Below are 14,576 nucleotides of genomic sequence, written 5' to 3'. Positions count from 1 at the left end.
TTTCATGATTTACACAATGACTAACAGTGATTCTGGTTTATGACTCTTGACCTGAGAGAATTAGACTAATTTACCTTTGCAATATGGGAGCATGACCAACATTCTTGAGGTGATATGCTGAGATAATTTTGTTATTGACAACCTTCTTCATTTGTTGCTCTGTTTAGATGTACAGAACCCAAAGATTTGTTACACCATATTTATGCATTTTCAGTATCAAAGGTGTAATCTGTATCCTTCATGATTTATGTGACCACTTTCAAAAAGTAAAAATGACAAAAACCACACAATAATGCAAAAATATATTCTACAGAGTCTAATTGAAATAAACTTTTATTTTTTTCTCATCTGGCTTAATCAGAAGCTGCTTTGCTCAGGAAGCTCAGTAAGTTAAATCTAAAGCCTTGTTTATAACTATGCTGGCGTTTTTCACAGTGCCTGGGTACAGCTGTACAGTTGTAGTTGGTGTGATACTGTCACACCAGTATCTAGCAGTTTAACACACAATACCTATATATAAATAAATTAAATATTGAGTATCACTATGTACAATTGAGGCTTGAAGCACCATCTAGCTGGAGATGGACAGAACTAAAAGACCACCAAGTAGCTAAATAAAACTAGTTGATTATACTGTAAAACATTGTTATGACCCAGAGTATTGGGTCATTTCTAGCCATACTGCAGTGTGGTTGCAATATTTCTATGAATAAAATCAGCAATTAATATTTCTGAGCTGCCAAAGTCATTCTTGAATGTACTGATTTTGGATGTACTGGTTACTTACCAGGAGTACATCAAAGATGCAGCGGCATCCCCCTTGGTTAAAATAAGTTAGCAAAACTGCCTTTGTGGAGGGTTCTTGAACAGTTCATCTCCATCCCCACATTGCTAACCATTTGGAAACTTTATCTAATTAAGTTTCTTTTCAGTTGTCCTCATTAACGAGTGGACACAGTACGGAACCAAGGCAACTACAGTCAGAGGCATAGCTGCACTCTTACAAAAAGAGAGAATGTAGAACAAATACTCAGTATGAGTAGGTATCTTAACAAAATTATACAGCTGCAGTGTAGCTAAAGAAGCAGCTATACACAATATGCGGAAGCTTATCTTACAGCTATTTTTACCTTTGCAGCTCATGATGAACATTTCAGAATTAATTCCAAAACCTAAGCCAAAGAGTGCACCTAAATTCCTCACCAGTCCAGCAAATGGAGTTGTGTCAATGTTTATCCAGTCTGGGTTGGCACACCACTTCTTGGCCTTTGGAACAGACCATAGCAAGTCAATATCAAGAAGCTTGAGGACTAGATAAAAGCCAAGGGCAAAGATGAAAAGAAACAAGTTTGTCTTGATGTACATTCTCAAGCTTGCTGTCTGAATAGCAGGGGTATGTTCAAATGCTTCTGCCACAAGAATGCCTGCGGATTAGAAGCTCAGTGTTACAGGGAACAACACAGTCGTACTTTGAAGAAGCACTTTTTACTGTGCCCCTATAGAATTTGATTTTTGAAGACAGAAGAATATATCTATGTATTTTATACATATACATATATATCCACATACACACACACAATTTACCACTTCTGTAGTACATTACAAAATCTTTTCTCCCACTCAAAACTGCTAATTTGGAAAAAAAGAAATTAAATACCAAGCACTACATGTTTTTGATATGAAGCATACCTTAGGTCTGACCGCATCTCCCAGATGACAACCTATCAAATATTAGATGTAAACTAGAACATTCCTTTTCCAAGAGTCCCTCACTCAAAGACTGGCCCCAGCAATGCAGAATTCAATGCCAGTTCCCACAAAGGCTTTGAGTGTTGAAGGAAAAGACACAGAACACACTTATCTTCTTTCTTACTCATTTTGTCCTGGTTGTGGAAAGGGAGAGCGGGACTGCCAGCTGTTAGCCAGTGCTACCCAGGCTGCTCTGCAACCATGAAAGAGAATGGGAGCAGGCAGCCCCCACTCTGCTCTGGTCACCCTCCTTAAAATCGGATCAATACTAGAGAGATTGTTCATAGTTTGAACTCCCTAAATACCAATTTGAAACACGTTTAAGTAACTCTGAAAAATGCACTTTAGCTTCTTAAATCACTCTGGGGAGTTTGCATGGCTAATTTGCCTTTTTCTCTGTTTTGACCAGGTCTCTGGCCCTGTGCTTGTCCACACTGCACACATGCTAGTTGGCACCTGGACATCATTTGAAGTAAACCAAACAGCTTCCTCCTGAGAAGAAAGGTCAGGGCCATATAGGAACAACTTCCTCTTTGATCCCTTCCACACAAGCAGCACAGATAAAGATCAGATGCAGCAAGTACAAACCAGATAGCGCTAGTCTGTGGCAGTGTGGACATAATGCAGTCAGCATCAACTGGCACATAGACAAGGGCTCACTCCCTGAGTGAACTGCCAAGACAGCAGATACATACTACCTTGCAAATTTTACCTTTAGACTATCATCAAATCCTTGATCTTCCAGAGGGTGCAGAGCACCACTAGAGCTGCAAGCTGAGTAGCACTGCTAAGAATCTCTTGCCGTTTCTTATACTTCATTTTTTTCAGATTTTGCATATATGTTGAAAATTAAAAATAGCAGCATTACCAGCAAATACTCCAAGAATAACTTGATGAGGGAAATGTGTTGCTATGAATACTCTCGAGATGCACACGCTGATCTGGATAATCCAAAAAATACTCCAGAGGAATGACCATGTCAGTCTAAGAGGGAAAAGGAAGATGCTTAAAAATTAAGACAAGATATCTCACCTAGTAATTTACAGCAGACCCCTTCATGTCAGGCTCATATTTTTACCAAGCAGAGGTTTACAAGTAGGGAAGTTTAGAATCAGACAATTAAAAGCTGGAAGTCAGTACTAAAACATTAACAAGAGCGGTTGCTCTTGCAGCCACATCTATGGCTGCAGGAACAGACTCCAGCAGTTTCAGGTCCAAGACACCACCATGGTTTTAGTGATGAAAATCATCAATGGCAAGTTAAATTAGCACTAGTACCTTGAACGTATTTCTCATCATGAAGTCATACTTAAATGCTAAAGTTCAATTATTTGGTGACAGAATTCATATAGTATGGGAACAACCTTGTCAGACTTGGAAAGAACAGCCATCAAAGCAATTATAATACTTCCCTACAGAGACAAGTAACATGTTATACTGAACTTTGCCAACATTATGTGCATTTGCTTTAAAATGGCGTAAGGACTACCATCAAAACAGTAAATTTATGTACTAACCAAAAGATCCAACACATAAAAACAATTAATAGAATTCAAAATTTCCAACACTGAAGATATGATATGACCCTTAATAGGAGCTGATTCAGAGATATTGTATGCAATGACCGTGAGTTAATAAATACCAACCTATACAAATGGATAAATCCTCTTAATATTCTTTTTCTTCAGCTGAAGTAGATCATAATAAAGAGTTTGGTTTTTTTTTACAAACTGGACAGAACAGACTATGAATGTTTGGTTAAAATAAGTCCATTAAAAACAAAACGTGTATATAAAGAAATATCTGTATGAGTTAGAATAACGGAAAGACACTGACCTGTGAAGGGTAACTGCTGATTTATCTTTCCATCTAACTGTGTAGCTAAGCGCTGCTGTGACCATTACGTACCAGACACAGGAAGATCCCATGGCATGTCCAGATGGGCTTCCTAGTAAAAACAAAAAGGAAATATTCAAGCTTAAAAATGATAACCGTAACATATGTCCTACAGAAAATGTCTACTGGCAGTTACTCAGGCAGCTAATCACTTAGAAAGTGGTTAACAAAGGCTGAAAGAATGTGAGCTGCTTCTCAAAAGTTAATTTTCTCAATATGAATTTTTCAGAAGACTCATCTATACAGGATCCAGAATATTTGTCTGAAATCAAGTAGGTAATAGCTTAACCACCTTATATTGGTGTGACCTGGTATCTTGACTGGAAAGCTTTACTTAGATTTAGATTGTGATTTAAAAAATAGAGCATCTAGGGCTCTGTTAGGGCTGTAGCATGTAATGTAGAAGTTATATATGAGGATCAGATGAGATAGGTTTTGAATGGGCTACCTCATAATTAAGGGGAGCAACAGAGATTTAGCTCTTTGTAGCATTCAAAACTAAAGTACCAGTATAACTTTAGAAGGCCCTTCCAAATTGCCTTTTATCTGCTTCTCCAATTACCATGGTGTTAGCAATTGTGATTGTGATCTGTGTCTCATTAGTAATATTACAGTCCAGGTAATTCACATTTTAGGTAGTTCTGTAATAAACTTAGAAATGTATCTAAAGTGTGATGGATGAATTGTGTCTTTATGCCTTACTTTGATTTATTTTATACATTTTAAGGTGTTGCACAAAGTCTACTAGCTTGGAAACAGATTATCAGTGGAACTGGCACATGAAACAATGCTGTAACATACTGGGCTAATTGCTGTATCCACAGTAGTCTTTAACAGGAAACACACTCTCATATAGAGATCGATAGTGATTTCTTTTTAGTCTGGATATAATAATATACATGTAATTTGTTTTAATTTAACAAATAAAATTTTAATTTTACTGGAAACACAGAAGTTCCTACAACTGTGAAAATCACCGAAAACCAAAGTATGCTGCCCTGATGCAAAGGAAATCATTCCTAAAATTACTGTGTCACTTCTTTTCCCCTGTTCACCAGGTTTACATTCAACAAATTTAAATAGGGAAGGAGAGAAAATTAGATCATTGGAATCTGTCTATACCAGACTTTTACAGCTTGGCTTCCTGTGGTGACAAAAGAGAAGTAAAAGGGACAGGGTTATTTTACTGGCAGAAAAATTTTGGCTGAAGAATGTGTTATGACCCAGCACTATATAGTAGTTTGCAAAGCAAAAGAATATTTCAGTGAAGCAGTAAAGCAGAAATGTCTAGGGAGGACAAGTGCAATGATTTCTGGCTCCCTGCATTCATTTTTGGTATTCTGCTTGGTAGTATCTTTAGTACTCATGCTACCAACCCTTTTGTTATTTTCATAACAGATATAAACTTCTAAACCTCACAACAGAACAAATGTCACTGATAAGGGAACCATAATGTTGTATATCAGCATTGGGAAAGCTCCTATTTGGTGTCATCTAGGAAAATGCCATCTAGGGAAAATGCTTCATAGTTCATCTGCAAATTACCTATAAGAAATGGCATAAGCTCCACCTTAAGGTTTATGTTCTTAAAACTTTACAAATACCAGAGAAAAGATGGCTGCAGAGTTTTAGTTCAGTTCATTCCAGAAGTACAAACCAAATTCAGGTCCTAGATTGCCTGCCATGTAGTCATATAAACAGTTCCTTCAGCTTTCCCTTTTGTTGAGCTGCAGTCTGGTGTTCAGGCTATCCTAGCAATATTTGTACTTGCCTTTCTCATGTCTGGCTGCTTCTCTAATCTTTTCATATGAATTGCATATTTTAAAAGTGGGTGAAGTACCATGTAGGTTCACACAATGGCTGTGTGCACCCAACAGCTGCGCTGACTGTACCGCCTCTTGTTAATGACGAACAGGTAAGTGACAGATATTGTCAATGGTCAAGGGCAAATCTGGAGGTGGGAGAAAATATGGTCATTATAAGCCCAAATAAGGAATCGATATGACAGTGGTACCCACTGGATAGAAATGGGAATGACTTGTTACTTCAGGAAGAAAGTAACAAGAAGAAAGGCCTTCTGGTTCAATGAATCAAAATGAAACACACCGACTGGTTCCTTAGCCAGGGCTTGGAATTACATGGTGCTGAATGGGCTCAGTTCTGAAGGCTTTTGAAAAGATCTGAAGGACTTTAATACTGTGGGTTAGGTCCCAAATTAATTTACCTGAAACAGCCTGCAGATCACATATAGACCATGCATTACTAAACCCTGCCTGATACAAGGGCTTAAGCTTCTCGTTCACAATTACAATGGGATATAATGCAGGATATTGTTAACAAAATACAGCTCTGCAAAGCACTTACTTAAAAGCTTGCAGTGGTATTGATGTGGCACAAAGCACATTCATCTTCACAGTCAATATTTTCTTGTACAATGAATTAAACTAAATTCAGTCAGTTAGCTCCAAGTAAGTTTACCTTATTTCACATATTCGGGTTGCATAAATAAGCCCATTTAACTTCAGCAGTATTGCATTTGAGTTCCACAGAGCAGACAATGAGATATAAAAAGTGAAAACACATTGAAAAGGTACATTTTTTAAAGGAATTTTTTTTTTTCATATATTTGTACACATACACTGCCACCCCCACCCCCCGCCCCACTGCCCCTTCAGTGCCAGTGTCTGGTTCTGGGAAGAGGGGTTCCATTTTCCACTTGTGATTCATTACATGATCGATTGTTGATACTGTTGTTATTTACACTGAACCACCTACTAGTTTTTGTGGTTTGAATAATTCTTGCAATAATGCACAAGCCCTCAAACTCAACAGACCCCTGCTCTGTTCTGGAACACTGTTAAACAATGTGGAATTTCTCTCCCCAAGCTGATGTCATTGGCACTGCGACTGTTCCTAAAAGTGACCTCACAAAGCAGGTGAATCACTCTTTCTGAACCTATGACACAAGTTTTGTGAAAATTCCTTTCCAATACGCTGGTTCATTCTAGTAGGAGTTATGTTCAAAGCAAATCCCCCTCCCTTGCACTGTTTAAAGGCAATGAAGTAAACATTCTTGTCATACAGTAATCAAATACCTATCACATTTTATTTCCTTTTTCTCTTCCTGTGTTTTGGTGCTATTTTAAACACGAGCTCTGAGATTTAAGATCTTCATAAGTCACATCCTCTCCCCCGAAAAGCCACTATCTCTATTCAATGTACCAATGTAATCTCCAACATTTCTTACCTGGTCCAGTTTCACATGTAATAGGAAACTGTTCAAGGCATGGGCTTGACTGATTGGGGTAAATCATTGTTTCTTGCACCCACCAGTATGGGCGATGGCCAAATAAAATCCTGACAAAAAAATAAAATAAAATTAAGCAGAAATGCAGTAAAGAGATTTTTATATAAGAAGGCCTCAGCAAAGCATGATAAATAATCTTACAATGAAGAGCTATATTGCCAAAACTATTTTGTAATAGTTCTATAGATTCTTCTTGTCTTATCAAAATGTCATTTCAAACATATCTTAAATATCTTCATTGTGAATTCCTGTTTTATAATTACAGGGGAAAGTCTATTAGTACATTATTCACAGAAAGTTTTCTAAACTTGAGGCACACATAGTAACTATCATCAATAATACTAGATTTTAAAATAAATCCAACTTCTTACCATTTAAATATGAGGTTGAACCAATCACCAATGACTGCCACCCATATCATTTTAGTACCAACCACTTGGTTGAGCTGAAACCAAAGAGGAAAATAAATTGAGAATATATTCCGGGGATCGCCAACATGTGACATAAAATTAAGGAAATCCTGGTAAGCCCTGTAGTCCCTCTGTAAATGCTGAATGATAAGCACGCCATTGCTATGAAGGAGATCCATCTTAATGGATTAAACTGTACTTGAAATATAGTAAAGTTCCTTTAATCTTAAATTTCTAGTGATAGAGAATGAGAACCATGGAGGGGAGCTATTAAAAAGTGAGAGAAGGTGATTGACGTTGCCTTTATATTGTATCGGCGTGGTGTACCCAGCCATTCCTGGAACACGTGGCTCCAAATCTCTGGGAAAGCATGAGTCTGTCAGCACTGGAAAGCTTTTCTGTTTGCAAATTTTAATTGGAGGAAACTAAGTGAAGTACATGCTGAGCAGCAGCAAATTGTGGGGAAAGTTTTGTGGAAACACAATGCGTGACTTATGCAATCCTTTGTATGAACAGTTGGAACATGTTTGCTTGAATTTTTTCACAGTTCATTTCTCTGCAGGATGGACATTAGTAATGTGTATACTTCATTAAGCGTTGCTTGTATAAAGGACAGAAAGAATACACAAATAATTGGTCTTTGCAGAACTGTCATTAAAGCTGTACATTTCACTTTGAAATAGAATTTGGCTACCATGCTGCATCTAATACTTTGCACAACACATTTTCAGTCATGGAAAATACAACCAGCATCCATATATCAACTGAGCTGTTGAGCTCTAGATTCTTTTTTAAAGCAGCAATATTCTCAAAGCACTGAAAAACAATTGTTTCCTTCATACAAGAGGCCATGTTAATCCACGGCACAATGCAGATGAAGTCTCTGAGTCACCTCATTCAGTATCACCATTCTCAGGCATTGCTTACATGATGCAAGTCCTACACACCTCTGCCAGGACGAGCTGAAGCCTGACCTGCTGCAGTCCCTCTTCTTGCTGCCCAGCCTAGCAGAAATGAGACCTGCTTTGCAAACCAGAGCAAGGTTGGGAACAGATGATTATGAGTATTTCTCTGAAGTATTCCCAAGTGAAGCACTTGGGTACTCCAGGGCAAACAGCCAAGAAGAAACTGAGATTCTGCCAGATAGCAGGATTTTAAGAGTATTACAGCAAATAATGTATTAGCACATCAGATTTATCAATATTAGTACTAATAACTGTAGCACAGAAAAAGATTGTGTCCATTTTTGAAGTGCCTACATGAAAAACTTTTTGCCACGAGATTAAATGGATACGAAAAGTCTGATGATACCATCATCTGTTATCATCGGAGCGGCAAGAGGAAACCTTCAGTTCTTTATCAGGCTCTAATATTCAGACATATTAATATCTTCTATTAAAGGTTATCTGTGTATCTGAAACAATTAAAATCGGAAAACAAAACCAGCTGCATATATGCACTGCGGACTTCCCTACTGCTTTCTCCATGGCACTTAAAACTAAACTATACAAGCCATGGAGGCAAAGATATGAACTACTTAACTGTTTTTGCTGAAGAGAGACTTAACGGCTTAACAGGACTTTATGATGTGTGGTCAGGGAAGTCACATGGAAACATTAAGTAGGTTCAACAAATAAGGCATGATAATTAAATGGACTTAGAAGACCTCTCTTCCTGACACAATCTCACATTTACTTTGGCTACACACATTTACTTTAGCTATTAATAGTCTGTTTTTAGAAAGTTTTTAGCAGATTTAAATCCTATATGTTTATTGCTAGCAGTTGGATTGAGCCACGAAGAAAACCTTAAAGTTAAAAAGAGATTTAAAATTCTATGCACTGTTTCTGAATAACTACTACAATATTTTTCTGGACATTGACTGAATTATTCACTTCAACTGGTATCACCTGATTTCAAGGAAGACCCTTCCAAACCCCAAATTTCAGGATATTTCAACAATAAATATTTCCTAGCTTTTTAGCTGCATATGGGGAAGTTTGTTTCTTGCTAAACTGTATAGCTTATAGCTTTTCAGGGTGTCCAGCCAGGGATCTGTCATATAAATGAACTGATGGAATTAATTTTCCCTCTCCCAGTTCTTTTCCAAGAACTTACTTGTTTAGAAACATCTCTCTCAAATAAATTTTAATACCTTATTACTAGAGAAAATGTCACTTTGCTGCATTTTCCCTTTTTTTGCTGCAAAAGTATCCCTCCTTTAAATAGGATTTAAAACAACAACAATAAAAATCACTCTTTTATACATGTCTGGGTTTAGTATGCCAAAATGTGGATAATCTGAGGTTTTCTTCTGTTTTTCAGTCTAGTTTATAAAGAATAATTAGTTTTAAACATGAGTGTAAAAGTCAAGTCAGTCGGTGGCTGAGTAACAGTCATCTTCTAGTATTTAGTTAAAACATTAACTGTAATGAGGTTAAGTCTAAATAACTGTTGTTCTGTTAGGAAAAATATTTTGCAATAAGTAAGTTTCCATCAAGATACAATTTAATGTCCTCAGGTGAGTCTACCAAGTAATAAAATAGATCACTTTCCAGTCCCTCTTTAATGCCACCATTGTTACTCAATAGCATCAGAAAAATTCCCTCTCTGATGCAGGATGTGTAGAACCATTGCAATAAAACCACCCACTCATGTTATCCACTGGGATGGTGCTGCATCTGCTCAGAATGAACTCTTCTTCAGACAGAACCAGTCAGGCACACTTTGGTTCTCCAGAAACTTTAATAAAATGTTTGAAGGTACATCTTGGCAATGTTTCAGTAAAGTAACCTCTTTTAGTATAAATGCTAAAGGTCTCCTGATATAAATTTTCATTTAAAGATTTTGCTGCTGATTTATATGCTGCTAATTATCTTTCTGCTTAGATAGAAAGATAAGCACCTTAGATATAATGAAGACTAACAGCTAACAGCAAACAGAAATAAGCTTTAATTTTCTCCTACGTTCTGTTTCAGAAGCTCCTACATCCACATCTCAAGACATACCAGAGGAGTCATGTTTGTAAAAGATGTTTAAACACAGCCCCCTCCCCACCCCCCTCCCGCAATCCACAATCTACAAAACAGAAAGCAGGAAGTTTTTGGAAGAGGTAAGTAGGTTTCCGTGAGAGAGGCAGTTCAGGATGATGTTCTCATTGTGCCTGGAAGCACTCATGATCCTGCTTCATCCAAGAGGCAATCAACAACTGACACGAGTCATCTCTTGCCCTGCCTGTGATATTTGGCAACCTATAAAAGTCTGAGATGCTAAAGACTTTCCTAGCTCTAATAACCAGCAGGGAAAAAATGGCGAAACATGTCTTGAAATACTATATTTAATAACTCATTTAAACTAACAAAGGAGAAATACTTCCTCAATAGGCTTCTCCGCCCTCCTTTTCTATGCAAAGCACCGCAAAATGCTTCTGTAATACTTAATATTTCAAAGTCACTTCAGATAATATATGAAATGAAACTATTTGCTATATTTTAGTACATGGAATTGTGAGGAAAACTAGTGATCTGTACAAAATGGTTAGAATGTGTATGCAATTAAATTTTTAAATCAAAGCTTTGTCTTGTTTTGATATTATAGAACCAAAGTTTGGCTTTCACATGATCAAATGAGTTCTTAGTGCAAAGCAAAAACCTTTAAAATGCTATCTGTTCGTATAAAGAGTTTTTAATTTATTGATATTTTCTTGATTTATTTTATTTTCCAAGACATACAAAACCAGAGACTATCCAAAACTTTATATATTCCTGGTAATAATGTAGAAACAAGAATCATGTTGATGATCCACTGAAGGGAGGATAAAATGTTTACAGCTGCTTTACACCTACACATTAGAGCAAATATTACATAACGGATATCAGATGTTGTTAAGCAAATGTTTGCAAGGGAAGGAAAAGCCATCAAAGCAAACATTTTCTAAAACACTGTTAATGGAGGCCTATCTACCGGGCCTAACTTTCTGGTACATTATGCTTAGTTAATTGAACAATAACATTAATTTCCACATCAGTGTTTTCATTGGCACTGGACCAGCTACAAGGATTAACTAGCAATTTAGTAAGTTCAGAAGCAGACACTGCACACAACAGCTGACAGCTGTTTTCTTAGGTATGAATATTTTCCAAATGGAACACTGAGAAGATACATCTTAATTTCAGATTTAGGAAGAGAAGAATCTTTCAAGAAGCTCTTTCTTTCTTTCTTTCCATATTTCATTCCCTCAAGCATTTCCTATTGGACACAGGCAGCGCTAGTTAAGGTCAGGCTTCTTTAGGGTTGGACTGACCAGTAGAGGTTTAGCAAATGTTAACATGAACCAGTTCATTTCTCTTGGTTCTACCACCTTAATTTAATCTTTCCTACTTACTATACTGTCATTATTCCTTGCTATAAAGTTAACTAAGCAAATACAGGAAACAAACAAAACTTGTGTTTGCAATATAATAACTGCCAGACCTTAATACTTGTTTATATTTGTGCGTGTTCGTATGTGTAACAGTTAAATGATACAAGCAATGCATGAAATACAATTCTGGCATGTTCATGAAAAAGTCACATCTAAGAAATTCTAGTTATTATAATTTTAAGTATGGAGAGCTACTTTTTAGAAATCACAAGCAACCTAGAGTTTAACAGTGAATAAAAATCCTTCAAGTTCCATAAACTGCAAGCAGAAATGGAGTCTGGACCCATATGGGTAACAACCTCCACTGTGTTTTTTTTGTTCCCTTTCCAATAAGATCACTGCCTAATTTGTTGCCATTCTCTAACCCCTGAAACTAGCCCTATGCCAACCATAGCCCAGTGAGGTCAGAAACCTGCCAAGAGAAGTAGCTGAGTCTGTTTATTAGCACCAGCTCTTCAATTTTGTGTTCCCTTAGTAGTTTCCACCTAAGGTGCAGTAGCTCTCCAACCCTGAACTATAGCTCTCAGCTACCCCTTAACTCAGCACTGGAATAGCCCAGTATGGACTTTGAGCTAGCAATAAAATAAAGCAACAGATCTTTGTTGGCAATAGCCTGCCCTTCAGTTTGATTGCAGGTTAACTGTCACCCTGCTGCTTTCAACGTACATCTCGGAACCTTAAGTTTAACCAAGTACCCTAGGGTTAAGAGCTGGCAAATGCAGAAAAGGGGTATGTGGTACAATTACATTGTCTCCAGTAAAGCTCGTAGTGCTAGAAATAGGGTAAATCGCTGTTGAAACTTTCTTCCATCCATGAGTACCCTGTGGCTTGATATCACAGACATTTAGAAAAAAACATTTCAGAACAAGTGTCTGGGCTAGAGTTACGGTAAGGTTAGGTGCCAGCATTTCTTGCTATGGAGCCTCTTGAATTAGACCTAACAGAACATTTAAGAAGCATATGACCTGGCCTAGTTTGGGTCATGAGGCCACATTTCTGTTTGTGGTTGGTAAAAGCTGTCAGTTTCAACAGAAAACTAGTATCTGCTAAAATCACCATGCTTCACTTAAACATGCAGTTGACAAGCTGATTGTGGAGAGAGTTCATAGTGGGAAAGTAAGGTTGAGGATATGTTACACTGTAAGTTCATGTCTCTAGAAAACTGAGGAAGGACAGCCAAATCAGTCAGAAAAAAGGTCAGTTAAGGTATAGATTGTGCTAGTAAATGTCACAGGCTGTATTTAGTCTTTGGCTGGTGAAAGTCTAAAACAAAGGAATAGGACTAATGAAATCTAGAGAAACTTCACTGATGAAAAAAGATACCTAACATTTTGGAGCTAGTGCCAGCTACTGTGGGGTGAACCTATTATCTATGTTAACAAAAGGATTCAGAAGAGCCCAGACTGAAGAGCCAATCAAAAGATTAGGGATTAGAATTCAGGATTTGTTCAGATTAGTTGAACTTGTATTTGCTAAACTCCAGTGGCTGGGAAAACTTTGTATTCAGAAAGTTATGAGCTCAAATAACAAAGGCTAGCGATATCAGGGGCAACATTTAAACTTTATACTGGCAGCATTCAGTTGGCTAGGTTTAAGGTCTGTTTGGGAAAAACAGAGAAATGGTCCTAGTTAAAAAAAAGCCATAAGGTATAGGCTCCATGATGCCCAAATTTATATGTGGCTAGGTAATCATCCTTGAATGAGCCCAACTTCAGCACATTTACCTGAAGCAGGTAAGAAACAGTGGTCTAATAATTAGCTTTAGGACTATATGCTGAGGAAACTGAAATCTGGAGGTGTCTGCATCAAATGAGACAGAAATACAGTTGGGCAGAAGTGCTATCCACTAGTAGTTACAGTTTATACGAGAATAATGCAACTAATAGTTGGTGGTCTCAGCTGAGACTTTGCTTTGGGTCCCGTGGGGGGGTGTGAAAGAGTAATTAATGGTTTCAGACAGCAATCCTCAAAGCTTTATTAAGTTTACATTATTCTGAAATCACCTGAACAGCACTGAATTAAACTAAAGCTGGGAGAAGTTAATTAGCTCTAGTAACAAAATGATTAGCAAGTAGCTTCCATGATAAACTGCATGCTGGTACCTGGGATCACAAACTAGTGCTTATCCAGAGCCAAAAGGGAATATACCCAGCTGGAGGAAAATCAGGCACGGTGCCATAAGGAGGACATTCACGATGCCAGAGGCTGATGACAAGTGTTTGACTGGGCACGGGCAGGGCTGCTGTATTGTGGTTATGTTCATATCGAAAAGGACTGCAATTACCTCTGCGTGTCAGCCTCCTACCATAAAGATCTACCTGAAAGATTAAGGGTGAATAAAGATAGGTAAATGGCTCCACACTCATGAGAGAATTCAGGCTTGGGGAATTAAAAAGACAGTTGAGGAACGTCACAAAACTAGGCTACCCCAGATACGTTCCGTGAATAAACTCAACGTCGGAAACAAGTTCCCGCTTCAGAGGAGCGCAAAGGAGCTAGCCTGCTCCCCAGTTCGAGCCCGGCTTCATTAACCGCGGGACAGTAAATCGCCCAAACCGCGCCAGGCTTTTCACCTCCACCGGCCCCGCGCCCCGGCGCCGCAGACAGCCCAGCCACCGCCCCTGAGGAAACGTCTCAGCCCTAACCGGCACCTCCCCGGGGAAGGAGAACGACTCACAGCTGCCTCTCCCTCGCGGCACCGGCACCGGCACCGACCGCCGCCGCAAGCCGCCAGGGGCTCCGCAGCTGCGCCGCCCAGCCCTGCCCGCCACGGCGGCTCCGCCTCGCTCCG

At 38.3% G+C, this 14,576-nt stretch overlaps 1 protein-coding gene across 2 annotated transcripts; it reads right to left on the bottom strand.

Moving 5' to 3' along the window:
* Window positions 1-317: 317 nt before the first annotated feature.
* Window positions 318-14,576, bottom strand: G6PC2 (glucose-6-phosphatase catalytic subunit 2). Of its 2 annotated transcripts, XM_069781317.1 has the most exons (7): window positions 14,463-14,576; window positions 13,888-14,103; window positions 7,324-7,397; window positions 6,893-7,002; window positions 3,586-3,697; window positions 2,618-2,733; window positions 318-1,424 (listed from the first exon to the last, which is right to left on the bottom strand). In XM_069781317.1, the coding sequence occupies exons 3-7, from the start codon at window positions 7,371-7,373 to the stop codon at window positions 913-915; spliced, it is 900 nt and encodes a 299-aa protein (XP_069637418.1). In that variant the 5' UTR covers window positions 7,374-7,397; window positions 13,888-14,103; window positions 14,463-14,576; the 3' UTR covers window positions 318-912. The 2 variants fall into 2 exon arrangements, with proteins under 2 accessions (XP_069637418.1, XP_009924582.1); XM_009926280.2 differs by lacking the exons at window positions 13,888-14,103; window positions 14,463-14,576 and having other exon boundaries at window positions 7,324-7,742.

This window comes from Haliaeetus albicilla, chromosome 4 (genome assembly GCF_947461875.1).
Source record: "Haliaeetus albicilla chromosome 4, bHalAlb1.1, whole genome shotgun sequence".
NCBI lineage: Eukaryota > Metazoa > Chordata > Aves > Accipitriformes > Accipitridae > Haliaeetus > Haliaeetus albicilla.
This window is presented reverse-complemented; position numbering and strand designations above follow the sequence as displayed.

Coding starts and splice junctions, on each gene's coding strand:
- G6PC2 (XM_009926280.2), bottom strand. CDS start 7,541: ATGGATCTCCTTCATAGCAATGGCGTGCTTATCATTCAGCATTTACAG. Junction 7,003..7,323: donor TTCAACCTCATATTTAAATG/GTAAGAAGTTGG, acceptor TTTTTTTGTCAG/GATTTTATTTGGCCATCGCC. Junction 3,698..6,892: donor TACATGTGAAACTGGACCAG/GTAAGAAATGTT, acceptor TGTTTTTACTAG/GAAGCCCATCTGGACATGCC.